The sequence below is a fragment of the Miniopterus natalensis genome, chromosome X (assembly GCF_054644295.1).
Source record: "Miniopterus natalensis isolate mMinNat1 chromosome X, mMinNat1.hap1, whole genome shotgun sequence".
Taxonomy (NCBI): domain Eukaryota; kingdom Metazoa; phylum Chordata; class Mammalia; order Chiroptera; family Miniopteridae; genus Miniopterus; species Miniopterus natalensis.
In genome coordinates this window covers 69079322-69096214 of record NC_142103.1, presented here as the reverse complement: position 1 = coordinate 69096214, position 16893 = coordinate 69079322, and the positions used below count along the sequence as shown (strand labels likewise).

General features: G+C 36.8%; 1 protein-coding gene across 3 annotated transcripts in view; it reads left to right on the top strand.

The window, feature by feature from the left end:
• F8 (coagulation factor VIII) overlaps nt 1-16893 on the top strand; it is a 156844-nt gene that overhangs the window by 135926 nt on the left and 4025 nt on the right. For all 3 annotated transcript variants that reach the window (XM_087813524.1, XM_016216918.2, XM_016216917.2), the window contains 3 exons: nt 9732-9876; nt 10281-10429; nt 11227-11403. In XM_087813524.1, coding sequence (XP_087669650.1) covers nt 9732-9876; nt 10281-10429; nt 11227-11403 — 471 coding nt within the window. The remainder of the gene's footprint in view (nt 1-9731; nt 9877-10280; nt 10430-11226; nt 11404-16893) is intronic.

Here is a 16893-nt window from a genome sequence, read left to right as displayed (position 1 = left end):
TACGCCTGAGGCTAGAGAAGCCACTTGCATAGAAAAGCCAGTGGAAATGGCTTGGATGAGCTTGCAAATAGGGAGGGGCGGAGGTCTCAGGAATTCACCAGGGCAGGGAGAAATGTCTGAGCCAGGTTGATGGAGATTCAGAAAAGGTGCCTACAGGCTCTTTGGGGGGAGGACTCATCAAAGGATCAGTGGCCTCTGCCTGCTCTTCTGTCTTTGAGAAAGCTGTCCCTCCAGCTCTCACTCTGATTCCAGGCAAGATGATTCCTCCCCAAATGTCCCTGGTTCCTTTCAAGCTGCTGCCCAGTGCTGGAGCTCAGAGGTGGTGAGTCTGAGTAAGTCCATGTGCTGACCCTTTAAGAGGAACTGCCTGGGACTCCCGCAGCCTCTGCATCACTCAGCCACAATCCCTACTGGTTTTTACAGCTCAAAGTTGTGGGGACTTCTCTTCTTGGCACTTGAACTCTAGGCTGGGGGAACTGATGTGGGGCTGGGACCCCTCACTTCTCCAGGAAACTCCCACCACCAAGATATCCCTCCCAGTTTTAAACTGAACCAACTAGGTGTGGGGCCACGGCCCCATCTCTCTGATTCAGCCCCAATTCAGCACCAGGTCTCTGCCCTTCCTACTGATCTTGATGTGCTTCTTCAGTTCCCTAGTTGTGGGACTTCTGTTCACTTGGATTTCAGGAGGTTCTGAATGATGATTGTTCTGTATTTTAGTTATAATTTTTATGTGATTGTGGGTGGCAGAGGGTACTGTGGTTACCTATGCCGCCATCTTGTCTCTCCCTGAAAAAAGAATTTTTTAAAATGAGGATAGTTTAAAGGACCTTTCAGACAGCATGAAGCATAACAACATCCACATCATAGGAGTACCAGAAGGAGAAGAGAGAGAGGGAGGGATTGAAAACCTATTTGAAGAAATAATGACTGAAAACTTTCCTAACCTAGTGAGGGAAAAAGACACACAAGTCCAGGAAGCACACAGAGTCCCAAACAAGATGAACCCAAAGAGGCCCACACCAAGGCACATCATAATTAAAATGGCAAAGGTTAAACACAAAGAGAATTTTAAAAGAAGCAAAAGAAAGACAGTTACCTATAAGGGATATTCCATAGGACTATCAGCAGATTTCTCAATAGAAACATTTCAGGCCAGAAGGGATTGACATGAACTATTCAGTGATGAAAAGCAAGTACCTACAACCAAGTCCACTATACCCAGCAAGTCTATCATTTAAAATTGAAGGAGAGCCTGGCCGGGTATGGCTCAGCGGTTGAGCATCAACCTAGGATCCAGGAGATCAGGGTTTGATTCCCAGTCAGGGCACATGCCAGGGTTGCAGGCTACACAGCCGATCAATGACTCTCTCATCATTGATGTTTCTGTCTCTCTCTCTCTCCTCCTCCTTTCCTCTCTCTGAAATCAATAAAGATATGTATTAAAAAACAAAAAACAAAAAAACCTGAAAGAGAAATAAAGAGCTTCCCAAAGAAGAAAAAGTTAAAGGAGTTCATTACCAGCAAACTGATATTACAAGGAATGTTAAAGGGTTTTCAAGAGGAAGGATGAGGAGGAGGAGGAGGAACATAGTTATAAAGAATAAAATGGTAATAAATATGTACCTATCAATAATCACTTGAAATATAAATGGCTTAAATGCTCCAATCAAAAGAAATAGGGTAGTTGAATGGGTAAGAAAACAAGGCCTATGTGTATGTTGTCTACAAGATACCCACCTCAGAATGAAAGACATACACAGACTAAAAGTTAAGAAATGGAAAAGATATTTTGTATAAATGGAAATTTTTTAAAAGCTGGAATAGAAATACTTATATCAGACAAAATAGTCTTTAAAACAAAAGTTGTAATAAAACACAAAGAAGGAAACTATATAATGATAAAGGGATCAATTCAACAAGAGGTTATAGCCCTTGTAAACATTATGCATCCAACAGAGGACCACCTAAATATATAAAGCAAATCTTGACGGACATAATGAGAGATATCGACAGTAATACAATCACGGTATGGGATTTTAACACCCCACTGACATCAATGGATAGATCTTCCAGACAGAAAATCAACAAGGAAACAATGGACTTAAATGACACCCTAGATCAGATGGATTCAATTGATATATCCAAAGCATTTCACCACAAAGCAGCAGTATGTACATTCTGCTCAGGTGCACATGGAACATTTTCTAGGATAGACCACATGTTAAGACAGAAAACAAGTCTCAATAAATTTAGGAAGATTAAAATCATATGTCTGACTTTAATGGTATGAACTAGGAATCAATCACAAGAAAAAAAACTAAAAAACACAAACACCTGAAGGCTAAATAACATATTACTAAACAATGAATGGGTTAACAATGAGGTAAAGGAAGAAATCAAAAGATACCTTGAAACAAATGAAAATGGGAACACAACAACCAAATATCTATGGGACACAGTGAAAACATTCCTAAGAGGGAAATTCATAGCATTACAGGCCTACCTGAAGAAGCAAGAAAATTTTCAAATAAACAATCTATGGAAAGGATCAAATGGGGGAAAAGGGTATATTTGTAATACTTTCAACAATAAAGATAAATTTTAAAAACAACAATCTAAACCTTACACTTAAAGGAACTAGAATAAGAACAACAAACAAAGCCCAAAGTGAGTAGATGAAAGGAAATAATAAGTATCAGAGCAGAAATAAACACAATAGAGTCTAAAAAAAATCAATGAAGCCAATAGTTTGTTCTTTGAAAAGATAAACAAGATTGATAAACCTTTAACCAGACTCATCAAGAAAAAAAGAGAGAGGGCCTAAATAAATACAATCAGAAATGAAAGAAGAGAAGTAACAACTGACCACAGAAGTAACCACAAAGGATTATAAGAAAATATTGCAAACAACTAACTATATGCCAACAAATTGGACAATCTGAAAGAAATGGATACATTTTTAGAAACAATCTCCCAAAATTGAATCTAGAAGAAACAGAAAATCTGAACAAACAAATTGCAACAAATAAAATTGAAATCCTAATTTTAAAACTCAATGAACAAACTCCTGGACCAGATGACTTCACAGGTGAATTTTACCAAACATTCAAAGAAGAACTAACACCTATCCTTCTCAATCTATTCCAAAAAATTCAAGAGGAGGGAAGACTCCCAAGCTCATTTTACAAGGCCAGGATTATCCTAATTTCAAAACCAGATAAAGACACTATAAAGGAAGAAATTATAGGCCAATATCCCTGATGAACATAGATGCTAAAATCTTCAACAAAATAATAGCAAATCAAATCCAAAAATACATTAAAAAGATCATACACCACCCTAGCCAGTTTGGCTCAGTAGTTAGAGTGTTGGCCCATGGACTAAGAGTCTGGGGTTTGATTCCAGCCAAGGGCACATACCTCGGTTGCAGACTTGATCCCCACCCCCAGTTGGGGCATGTGCAGGAGGCAACCAATGGACATGTCTCTCTTACACTAATGTTTTTCTCTCTCTCTCCCTTCCACTATCTCTGAAAAGCAATGGAAAAAATATCCTCAGGCAAGGATTTTTTTTTAAAAAGATCATACGCCATGATAAAGTGGGATTTATCCCTGGGATGCAAGGTTGGTACAATATCCACAAATCAATTAACGTGATATACCACCTTAAAAAAATGAAGGATAAAAATCATATGATTATATCTATAGAAGCAGAAAAAGCTTTTGACAAAATCCAGTACTCATTTATGATAAAAGAAAAAAACCAAACCTCTCAGCAAAGTGGGAATAGAGAGAACATATCTCAACACAACAAAGGCCATATACAACAAACCCACAACTAGCATCACACCCAGTGGGGAAAATCTAAAAGCATTTTCCTTAAGATCAAGAACAAGACAGGAATGTCCACTTTCACCACTCTTATTCAACATAGTACTGGAAGTCTTAGCCACAGCGATCAGACAATAAATAAATAAATAAATAAATAAATAAATAAATAAATAAATAAATAAATAAATAAATTAAATAAATAGCATCAAAACTGGAAAGAAAGAAGTAAAGCTGTAATTATTTGCAAATGGCATGATACTGTATAAAGAGAGCCCTAAAGATCCCACCAAAAAACATACTAGAACTAATAAATAAATTCCGTAAAGTAGCAGGATACAAAATAAATATCCAGAAATTGGTTTCATTTTTTATACCCCAATAATGAACTATCAGAAAGAGAAACTAGGAAAACAATCCCATTTATAATTGCATAAAAAATAAAATACCTAGGAATAAACTTAATCAAGGAGGTAAAAGACCTGTACTTAGGAAATTATAATACACCGAAGAAAGAAATTGAAGAAGATACAAATAAATGGAAGCATATACTGTATTCTTATACAGGAAGAATTAGCATTGTTAAAATGTCCCTACTACCCAAAGCAATCTATAAATTTAACTCAATTCCTATCAAAATACCAATGGCATATTTCACAGAACTAGAACAAGTAATCCAAAAATTAATATGGAACCACAAAAGACCCCAAATGGCCACAGCAATCTTGAGAAAGAAGAACAAAGTTGGAAGAATCACATTACCTGATATCAAACTGTACTACAAGGCCATAGTAATCAAAACAGCATGGTACTGGCATAAAAACAGGCATATAGATCAATGAAACAAAACAGAAAGCCCAGAAATAAACCCACATCTATAAGGCCAATTAATATTTGACAAAGGAGGCAAGAACATGCAATGAGGTAAGGACAGTCTATTCAATAAATGGTGCTGGGAAAATTGGACAGATACATGCAAAAGAAAAAAACGAAACTACGCCAGCATTTTACATCATATAAAAGAATAAACTCAAAAGATATTAAAGCCTTAAATGTGAGACTCAAAACCACAAAACTCCTAGAAGAACACATAGGCAGTAAAATCTTGGATATTTATCTTACTAATATTTTTTCTGATATATCTCCTTGGACAAGGGAAACAAAAGAAAAAATAAACAAATTGGACTACATTAAACTAAAAATTTTTAAACAGCAAAAGAAGCCATCAACAAAATGAAAAGACAACCCACTGAATGGGAGAACATAGTCACCAATGATACATATGATTAGGGGTTAATATCCAAAATTTATAAAGAACTCATACAACTCAACACCAAAAAAACAAACAACCCCATTTTTAAATGGGCAAAGGTCCTGAATAGACACTTCTGCAAAAAGGACACAGAGATATGAATAGATGCTCAAAAGCACTAATTTTCAGATAAATGAAAATTAAAACCACATTGAGATAGTGCCTCACACTTCTCAGAATGACTATCATTAATAAAACAAGAAACAAGTGTTGGTGAGGATGTGGAGAAAAAGGAACCATTATGCACTGTTGTTGGAAATGCATATTGGTGCAGCCATTATGGAAAACTCTATGGAGGTTCCTCAAAAATTAAAAATGGAACTGCCTTATAACCCAACAATTCTATTTCTGTGCATATATCCAAAGAAATACAAAACACTAATTCAAGAGAATGTATGCACCCCTATGTTCACTGCAGCATTATTTACAGTAGCTAAGCCATAAAAGCAATTCAAGTGCCCATCAATATATGAGTGGATAAAACCCCTTTGTACATATATACAGTGGAATATTGCTCAGCCATAAAAAAGAATGAAATCTTATCATTTGCAACAGCGTGAATTGACTTAGAGAGTATTAAGCTAAGTGAAATAAGTCAATCCAAGAAAGACAAATACCATATGATTTCACTTATATGTGGAATCTAAAGAACAATATAAATGAGCAAACAAAACAAAAACACATTCATAGATACAGAGAACAGACTTATGGTTGCCAGAGGGGAGGTGGGTTGGGAAACAGGGTGAAAAAGGTGAAAAGATTGAGAATTACAGATTGATAGTTTAAAAATAGTCATGGGGATATAAAGTACGGCATAAGAAATGTAGTCACTAATATTGTAATAACTAGGTATGGTGCCAGGTGGGTACTGAAAATATCAGGGGGATCATTTTGTAAAGTATATGATTGTCTAACCACTATGCTGTATACCTGAAAATAATACAAAATAATATTGACATTTCTTACAATGCTGGTTTAGTGGTGACAAACTTCTGGTTAGCTCTTTGTTTCACCATCTATTTTGAAGGATAGCCTTGCTGGATATAGTCTTGGTTTCTGATCCTAGCTTTTCACGACTTGAATACTTCATGCCATTCCCTTCTGGCCTGTAGAGATTCTGATGAGAAGTCAGATGACAGCCTATGGGAGCTCTTTTGTAGGTAACAGATTGCTTTTCTCTTGCTGCCTTTAATATTCTCTCTTTGTCTTGAATTTTTGGTGTTTTAATTATGTGTCTGGGCATGGGCCTCTTTGGATTCTTCTTGCTTGGGATTCTCTGTGCCTCCTGAATTTGTGTGGCTTTTTTCTTGACCAGGTTAGGGAAGTTTTTGCCATTATTTCTTCAAACAGATTCTCTATCCATTGCTTATTCTCTTCCCTTCTGGAACTTCTATGATGTGAATATTGTTATGTTTCATGTTGTCCCACAGCTCTCTTAAACTGTCCTCCTGTTTCTTAATTGTTTTCTGTGGTTTTTTTCTTATCTCTGATTGAGTGGTTTTTTTTCTACCTTGTTTTCTAATTTGTTGATCAGATCCTCAGCTTCCTCTAATCTGCTGTTTATTCCTTCCAATGTATTCTTTATTTCTGCTACGTCATTCTTAATTTCCTTCACAGTTTTCATATCTTTTAGCATCATCCTTACAATCAGTATTCTGAAATCTATATCTGATAGATTGCTTATCTCCATTTCATTTAGCTCTTTTTTTGGAGACTTCTCTTGCTCTTTCATTTGGGGCTTATTTTTTTGTCTCCCCATTTTGGCTGCCTATTTGGGTTTGTTTCTGTGAACTAGGTAGATCTGCTAGGACTCAGTCTCTTTGGAGGGTCTCTGGTGCAGGCCTATGTTAGACGCTGTTTGTGACTGGCCTTGAGTACCCTATTTGGAGCTATCAACAGTCCACAGCTTGTGCTCCCCTCTGTTGGGGCTGGGTGCGTTTGGGCAGGATCAAGATGCACATCAAAGTCTGCTTTTCCAAAGCCCAGGTCCAGAAGATCAGGCAAAGAATCAAAGCACCCAGAAGTCTGCCTCTGCCTGCAGGCTGATTAATCTGAGTCTCTTAATGAGCCTCAGGTGGTAAGCCACAGCAAGCGGTGAACTCCACAGGGTGGGGCAATTGCTCCCCCCCCCCCCCCCCCAGGCAAAAGCTGCCTGGCTGGCAAAGGTCTGCCTGAGAAAGATGTCTTCTGCAGTATGGGGGAATGATTCAGCACAGGAATTCAAAGGGCTGCCCTCTGAGCTCTATCTCCAGAGACCAGAACCCTAGGTTCTCCTCACACAGCTTCAGTCCTCTCTTCCCATCCTCTGCCAGCGCCCAAGATGAGTGGCTGCACACAAAAGTTTGTGCCTTGGCCCTTTAAGAGGGTGCCTGCATTTCCAGCCATCTCTCCCTGCCAGACAGAAACCCAGCTGCTTTTCACAACCAGATGTTATGTGGGCATCCTTCTCAGTTCTGGTGCTCTGGTGTGGGAAACCCAGCTTGGGTTTAGGCTCCAGAGCCCTCAGTGGGAACCCCACCCCCCCAGCTGAGATAGCCCTCTGGAACTATAGCTACTGCCTGTGGGAGCCTGGCCAGCCCTCTCACACCTCTGCACTTCCTACCAGTCTTATGCACTCTCCAACTTTGATCCTTGGTTCTGAGAGTGCTCTCCAGCTAGTCTCCAGTTGATTATTCAGGATGGTTTTTCTATATTTTAGTTATAATTCCAGTTTGGTCCCCAGAGAGTGTCAGTGTAGCTTCCACTCAATCTGCCACCATCTTGGAATCTCTAAAATAATATTGTATTTAAACTGTAATTGAAAAATAAATTTTTTTGAGTAATGTAATCCATATGGAAAAAAATTTTATCAATTGTTGAGGAGCTGGATGGCCAAGCCTTTTATTTCCTTGGTTAAAAGATGAGCTTATCCATTCCCCTCTTCTTTTAAGTGAAATAAAGACAGTTTGAGAACACAAAATAAATAAAATAAATGCCAAAGGAAAAAATCTTAAGGTTTTGTGACTACTAATATCTTAGTAATGGGATGCATCTGGTTTAATTTTATGTATCATTTAATCATTTTTTTAATCTTGACCTCTTACTTTGATTACAATATTGCTACTTGTGTATTTGTGTGATGTTACTTTTGATGCTTCTGTAAGCATTTCTGTTATGTACCACTAACTTTTCTTTTGTCATCAGGTAATCCAGGAAAGGAGGGAGGGAGGGAAAGAAACAGAAATCCAATCACTGTCAGAGGTTTTTGGGTGTGTGTGTTTTAAGTTGAAAAAAAACTACAAAGAAAATAAATGATTTGATTAATATAAAAAAAAATTAGTAGAATTCACCAGTGAAGCTATCTAGCACAGTTCTTGGCATATAATCTATGGAATCTAAAATTTGTGTCATTATTAACTATTTGTTGAATTAATACATTATCTTCCTAAGAAGGTTTCTAATCAAGACACAAGGACTGAGTGAACCATGAATCAGATACATTTACCAAAAATAATGCTGGGATTTCTGGGAAATGCTATAAATTTATTAATATTTTTATCCCATAGGAAGAAAAGTTTGTTACATGGCAGAACAATTTTTAAAATTTCTTTGTAATGCTATAACTCTGATGTGTAATTCAGGGTGGGGCAAAAGTAGGTTTACAGTTGTGAGTACACAGAATAGAGTTTATTCTTGTATTATTATTTATTTATGATTGTATTGTTTTCCATAAAAAACAACTGTAAACCCACTTTTGCCCCACAATGTATAACAAACTTACATTGATTCCTATTTTAGTGTATTCAAACAGATACAGAATGCCGGGTATTTTATGAGAGATGATTTTCAACTTTCCTTACACTATATGCCATGTTTTAATTCTAGGTCTTTGGAATTGACATTATTACCATATTGCTCAAACTGTGCTCCTTTTCCCTTAAATATATCATGTACTCTTCTCTAGAATATAGACATTTCAAGGTCCTAAATTTCACATGTTGGATATTAACAGTTTTCTCATAAATTCATACACACGGAATCATTAATTAATGACTCACAGTTCACACGTGCACACAGAGTCCAGAGTCTTTTTTAATTTATTGAGGTAACATTGGTTAGAACATTTGACTGCAGAACCCACATTCTTGGAAGATCATTGAGACCAATGTGGTAAGCTGCTGATTCCCAGTCCTCTTTCACAGCTGACTCTGCCCTAAGCTAGTGCTTCTCAGATTTTATGTTCTGATTCAGTAGATCTGGCATAAGGCCCAAGATATTACATTTTTAATTGCTCCTAAGTGATGCTGATGCTGCTGGTCTGTAGCCCACAGTGGATTAGCAAAGCTTCCACAATGTTGGTGAGCTTTTTACAGGACCCCAAAATAGACTAGTTCACCTGCCCAGACCTCATCTCCCTTGTTCCATTTCTCTTCCTGGTGTCTTTGTCCTTCTTGTAATCTATCCTAACATCTGTCTAGCTGAAAAGGTTTTGAATGTTGGATGCTTTTGAGAAATGCACAAAGCAAAATTAGAAGGAAAATATGATTCGGAGGAATTGTTTTTTGCTCTGTCTTCACTTTCCATATATGTGTGCTAATCCCTCTGTACAGGTCTTCTTTGGCAATGTGGATTCATCTGGAATAAAACATAATATTTTTAACCCTCCAATTATTGCTCGATACATCCGTTTGCACCCAACACACCACAGCATCCGCAGCACTCTTCGCATGGAGTTGATGGGCTGTGATTTAAACAGTAAGTGCAAAGTCATCCCATATCCTTCCATCTCCCAACTATGAGTAGAATAATTAATGGTCCCAGTTTTTCAGAGGCTGGAGATATTCTCAGCACATAGAACTATTAATGCTAAAACCAGCACAGTCCTGGGCAAACCCAGTACTTGGTCATTCTAAACATGGGATTCCCAATGGGCAGTCACATCCTACACTACTATTAACAAGGCAAACAAATCAGTCAAAGCTGAGCAGAGCTGACCAGAAAACAGGGGGCATGTTACCAATAACAGAATCAATGCAAAAGTTAATTTCTGGGAAAAGACATCATGATAACTGTAGTCCTAAAGTGTCAGTGGAGGGAGGCTAGTGGAACCAGGGCTGCATCTTGTCCTTGTGATTATATTCTCCTTTTATTTCTTCGAGGCTGCAGCATTCCACTAGGAATGGAGAGTAAAGCAATATCAGATGCACAGATTACTGCCTCATCCTATTTAAACAATATGTTTGCCACCTGGTCTCCTTCACAAGCCCGACTTCACCTCCAGGGGAGGACTAATGCCTGGAGACCCCAGGTAAGGGGCAACAAATTTTTCATTTAACTGATGCAGAGTGAGAAGTAGTGGTTGGGAAAGAATAAGGAAAGCCCTTGACTGTTTCTTCAGAGGTATTTCTGTCACCTGGCTGTTCCCACAGATGTCAAGGAAGGTAGACTATGGGCAGAAAACCCAAAGATAGTTAGTGTTGCCATGTGATTTCAACACAGTATTCATTGGGGGAAATGATCCCTAATTGAATCTCCTGGAAATAGAATCTCTATAGGCAGTACTAGGCTAATATCTGTCAAAGAATTGTAGCTGAGGTCCAGTTTTACAGAAAGAAATATCAATAATTAGCCGTCATTGCAGGTTTTTCAGTGCCTCAAAGAAAAGGGTCACAGTCATGTACAGTTCACTGGGCACAATTCTTTTCCAGAACCACTTAGTATGTGATTTTTCAATCACTGAATAGTTTTTTGAGACGAATGGAGTTAATGGTCTCTGCTCCTTCAGGAGCTTATTTTAAACAAAATAGGTTGTATAACACATTGCTAAACTCTTTATACTGTAGTCAGTCTCTATATGGCTTACATATTCATTCACCAAACATTTACTAAGCACCTATTAAGTAGCTGACCCCAGGGATACTAAGATGAATCATGAAATATGTTAGCTCTCAAGTTATTTAGAGTTACTTAGAGTCTAAAAAGGGAGACTGACAAATAATTAAAATGCAAAGTGTAAGTGCTGTGACATGGTTAATAAGAAGGGATTTGGGGGTTTCTGGGAGCAAATAGTGACCAACAGGATACTACTTTAATTAACTTCCTCAGGTGAGTAATCCAGAAGAGTGGCTGCAAGTTGATTTCCAGAAGACAATGAAAGTTACAGGAATAACCACCCAGGGGGTAAAATCTCTCCTTACCAGCATGTATGTGAAGGAGTTCTTCATCTCCAGTAGTCAAGACGGCCATAACTGGACTCTGTTTCTTCAGAATGGCAAAGTAAAGGTATGTTGCTCTCATAGGAAAGGCACAAACCTGTCTTAGAACTTGACATTTAGAAATATAATAAGGTTGATAGATGATCAAACTTTCAGGATAAACTTTACCAAGTATCTATAGTAATAGGACACCATGAAAAGCATTTTGGGAGGACACAGTGATTCCAAGCAAGAATGTATAATCCCCAGGAAAGGGCAGAGTAAAACCAAAAGTTGATTATCCTCATGAATTTTGATGTCATCCAGGATTGTGGCAAGAATCAGAGAGGTAAAGAAGAATGAGAGTTATTTTCCAAATACTTAATGGTGTCTGTATCCCTCATCAGCAACTTAGATTCCTAAGCCTCATTGACCTTTAACTTCAGTGACCTGACAGTCTTCCTTTTTTTTTTTTTTTTTATCCTCATCCAAAGAGTGAGGATATGTTTTCCATTGATTTTTAGAGACAGTAGAAGGGACTGGGAGAGGAGAGGGAGAAACATCGATGTGAGAGACACATCAATTGGTTGTCTCCCACACATGCCCCAACTGGGGGAAGGGATTGGATCGAACCTGCAACCCAGGTATGTGCCCTTCACCAGGAATCAAACCTGAGACCCTCTGGTGCACAGGGTGATGCTCTAACCACTGAACCATGCCAGCCAGGGCAGTCTTCCTCCGTGATGTTGGTTTGCTAGATACGTCAACAAATTATGCTAATTGGAGGACATAACATAAATTCTTGCTACCTCATGAGTTATGAGGGAATGTATAATTCATCTCCATGGTCTCTTTTATCTTCTTTTTCACCAAGAATGATGTGGCTCTTGCTAATCTCTGTAGTACAGTCTCTTGCCACTTGCTCCTTTGCTCTCTAAGCTCCACCCATACTAATAAACTCTCAAGTCCCTAAGAACTGCATGTTCCTTCTCACAACAGGCTTTTATACATACTTCTACCTAGATCATTTTTTTTCTACATACTTCCCACTGCCCCTGTCACTTTGCTCATTCTTCAAAAGTCTCAGATAAACATTATCTCCAAGAATTCCCTGGTCCCTCAAGGCTGGATTAAAGACTTATGCTTCTGGCAGTTTAGTGGGCTAGAGTATAGATAATATACATTCTGGAGGATATTCTCATTTTTAAAAAGGTATATCTATGATACATGATACAATATGGATGAACTTTGAAAACATTATGCTAAGTTAAATAGGTCAGACATAAAAGGACAAATATTGTTCGATTCCACTTATATGAGTATTAGGGTTCTCCAGAGAAACAAAACCAATAGGATGTGCATGTGTGTGCGCACGTGTGTGTGTGTGTGTGTGTGTGTATAAAGAGATTTATTATAAGAAATTGGCTCACATGATAATGGAGGCTGACAAGTCCCATGATCTACATGGTGAATCAGCAAGCTGGAGACCCAGGAGAGCCAATGGTGTAGTTCCCATTCAAGTCCAAAGACCTGAGAACCAGAGAGCTAATGGTGTAAGTTCCAGGCTGAAAGCCAAAAGGCTTAAGACCCAGGAAGAGCTGATATTTCAATTTAAGCCTAAAGGCTGGAAAAAAACTGTCCCAGTTCAAAGTCAATCAGGCAGAAAGAATTCTCTCTTGCTCTTTTGTTCCATTCAATTGATTGGATGACACTCACCCACATTAGGAAGGGCAGTCTGCTTTACTGGCTCTACCACTTCAATGTTAATCTTACCCAAAAACGTCCTCACAGACATACCCAAAATTATGTTTGACCAAATATCTGGGCACCTATGGCCTAGTCAAGTTGATACATAAAATTAACAATTACAATGAGGTGCCTAGAATAGACAAATTCACAGAGACTGAAAATAGAATAGGCTGAGAGAAGAGAGAATGGAACATTACTGTTTAATGATGATGGAGTTTCAGCTTTACAAGATAAAGAGTTCTAGAGATGGATGGTGGCGATGCTTATGTAAAGTTATGAATGTACATAATGCCACTGAACTGTATACTTAAAATAGTTAAAATGGTAAATTACATGTTATGTATATATTACCACAATAAAAAAAGCTAGATCATGTATAGTACATAATTCTTAATGCAATGCTACTTTAAGTGAAGAAAGGGGAATTTCCAGCCTCCTCCCAACAGCAAAAGAAAGCTTTAATTTTAAAATAATGATATTAAATCAAAACAAAGAGAGGTTAAAATGAGACAATGAACAATAGAGAAACTTTCCTAAGGGAAGATGCTTATATTAGAGTTGTTACTGGGAGACAAAGCTTTCAGCAAAATGCAAGGAAAACTGAATGTGAGACTTCAGCATTATTAAGTAATGAACCCCAGAAAGAGCTAAAGTAACTGCAAATAAATAGCACCTCCTGATAGCTGGAAGTACCATTTTCAAGTCAATTCTAGCAGAAAACACTCCTAGTTTAGATCTCCAGGATTCCCACATATTAAAATGTTAAGATCATAAACATAGATCAGCAATCATGAAACACAACAAAACAATTTGTCTACAAGTGAGCAGAAACAATCAATACAGATTTAAAATCTGAAAAACAACAAATTGACATTATCAGGTATATATTATGAAATAATTATGCATAAAATATTTAAAGCAATGAACTATAGAAACATAAAAATAAGTGATAAAGTACCCAAAACTATTTAGAAATGAAAAACATACTTGTTGAAGTTTAAAAGTAAAAAACACAATAACAGATTAGGCACAGCCAAAGAGAATTTTGTAAATTAGAAGAGCTAACTAGAGAAACTGCCCAGAATAGCACAGAAGTTGAAGCATATGAAAAAGAAATTAAGATAAATATGGTATACAGAAAAATACCAACATATTACAGGGTGTCCCAAAACAATGTATGCTATACACTTTAACAGCTGATAGCTCAATTGATGTTTCTTTCTTTTCAGATTTAACCCATTGGAATTAATAGTGTATAATAAATGTGTATATATTTTGGGGGGCACCCTGTATGTAATTGGAACCCCAGAGTAAAAGGAAAGAAATAGTGGAGAAGTAGCAAATGAGCAAGGATGACCACTTTTGCCGCTTCTATTCAACATTGTACTGGGTTATAGCCAAAATAGTTAGGCAAGAAAAAGAAATAAAAGGCATCCAAATTGGGAACAATGAAGTAAAACTGTGTCTTTGCCAATGATATGATTTTATATGTAGAAAATCCTAAGGAATCCACAAAAAATCATTAGAGCTAATAAATTAATTCAGCAAAGTTTCAAGATACATAATCAACACACAAAAATTAGTTGTATTTCTATATAGTACTAGCAATGAAAAATCTGAAAAGGAAATTAAGAAAAGAATTTCATTTACAGTAGCATAAAAAAGAGTAAAATATTTATAAATAAGCTTAACCAAAGAGATGCAAAGCTTATACACTGAAAACTAAAGAACATTGCTGAAAAAAATTAATGATGACCTAAATAAATAGAAAGATATCCTGGGTTCATGGATTGGAAAACTTAATAGTGTTAAGATGGCAATACTATCCAAAGCTATCTACAGATTCAATGCCATCCCCAACAAAATTCCAATGGACATTTTTGCAGAAATGGACACACTGATCTTAGAATTCATGTGAATTTCAAGAGACCTAGACTAGCCAAAAAATCTTGAAAAAGAACATAGTCAAAGGACTCACACTTCCCAATTTCAAAACTTACTACAAAGCTACAGTCATCAAAACAGTGTGGTATTAACATAAATATAGACAGATCAGTGGAATATGATTGAAGTCCAGAAATAAGTCTATAGATCTATGGTAAATTTATTTTCAACAAGGGTGCCAAGACCACTTAATGGGGGGGGGGGGGGAATAGTCTCTTCAACATATAAAGCTGAGAAAACTGTGTATCCACATGCAAAAGAATTGTTACCACACATCATATACAAAAAAATAATTAATGGATCAAGTACCTAAATATAAGAGCTAAAACTATGAAACTATTAGCAGAAAATATAGGGGTAAATATTGGTGACCTTGAATTTGGCAGTGGTTTCTTAGATGACACCATAACAACAACAAAAGAAAAATAGATATAGTAGACTTCTTCAAAAAACTTTTGTACATCAAAGGATACTATCAACAAATTGAAAAGACAGCTCACCGTATGGGAGAAAATATTTGCCAATCATGTTTGATAAAGGGTCTAGTATCCAGGGTATAAAAGAACTCTTAAATTCAACAACAAAACAACAAACAAATTTAAAAATAGACAAAGGACTTCAATAGGCATTTCTCCAAGGAAGATATACAAATGGCCAACAAGCACATCAACATCACTAGTCATTAAGAAAATGCAAATCAAGGATGTGAGGGCGATATGGCTGCGACATCTGTCACCCCATTGATTGCCAGAGTTGATTCGGCTGATCTGGCTGGCTAGGCGGGTGTCCCCCTCCTCCCTCACCGATCCATGTGCGTCCCTCCTGAAGCTTCGCGCTCAGTTGAAGAGGACGACCTTCCCCCCAGAGGAGAGGACTGGTCTTCGGTCAAGGGTATACGAGTAGCAGCACTCCCCTGCTAGAACCTCCAAACAAGCTCTCAAGAAAATGCAAATCAAAACCAAAATAAGATATCACTTCACATCCACTAGTGTGACTAAAATTTTTTTAATTAAAAAAATTTTAGTCACACTAGTAAATTTTCTGTAAAATTTATTTACAGAAAATAAAAAGTGTTAGCAAGGATGTAAAAAAATTAGAACCCACATTCCTGATGGGAATGTGAGATGGGGCAGCCACTGTAGAAAACATTTTGGTGGTCCCTCAATAAGGTAAATATAGAATTACCATATAATTCAACAATTCCACTACTGGGTAGGTACCCAAAAGTATAGAAAATAGGCAATTTTCACAAATGCTCATAGCAGCCATACAAGATAAAAGTGCTGATACATGCTACAACATGGATGAATCTTTCAAACATACTAAGTGAAAGAAGCCAGACATAAAGGGCCACATATTGTATAATTCCATTTAAATGAAATATCCAGAATAAGTATATACATAGAGAAAGAAAACATACTTTTAAAATGCTTAAGACGGTAAATTTTATTTTATATACATTTTACCACAATAAAAAGAAGCCAGAAGACACATACATTATCATAATGAGGGTGATGAACTGACAGCTGATTTCTAAACAAGAATGAAAATGAGAAGATAGTTAATGATATCTATGTGATGCTGAAAGGAAAATTCTGAAACCTCCTTGCAAAAAAAAAAAAAAAAAAAATCAAGTGAAAATTCCTTTAATGCATTAAAGAAAAAACTAAAAAATTTCCCAACATACATGAGTGATTTTACCAACCAGTAAAATCCTACCAACATAAAAATTAATAGGATATTTATTAACCTTATATCAGTAAATTTGAAAAATTAGATTAAATGGATTAATTCCTAGTAAATATAACTTACTAAAGAAGGAACAGAAAACCTTGAAACTTCTATAACCTTTGAGAAATTTAATTGGTGTTCAAAAATCTTTTTA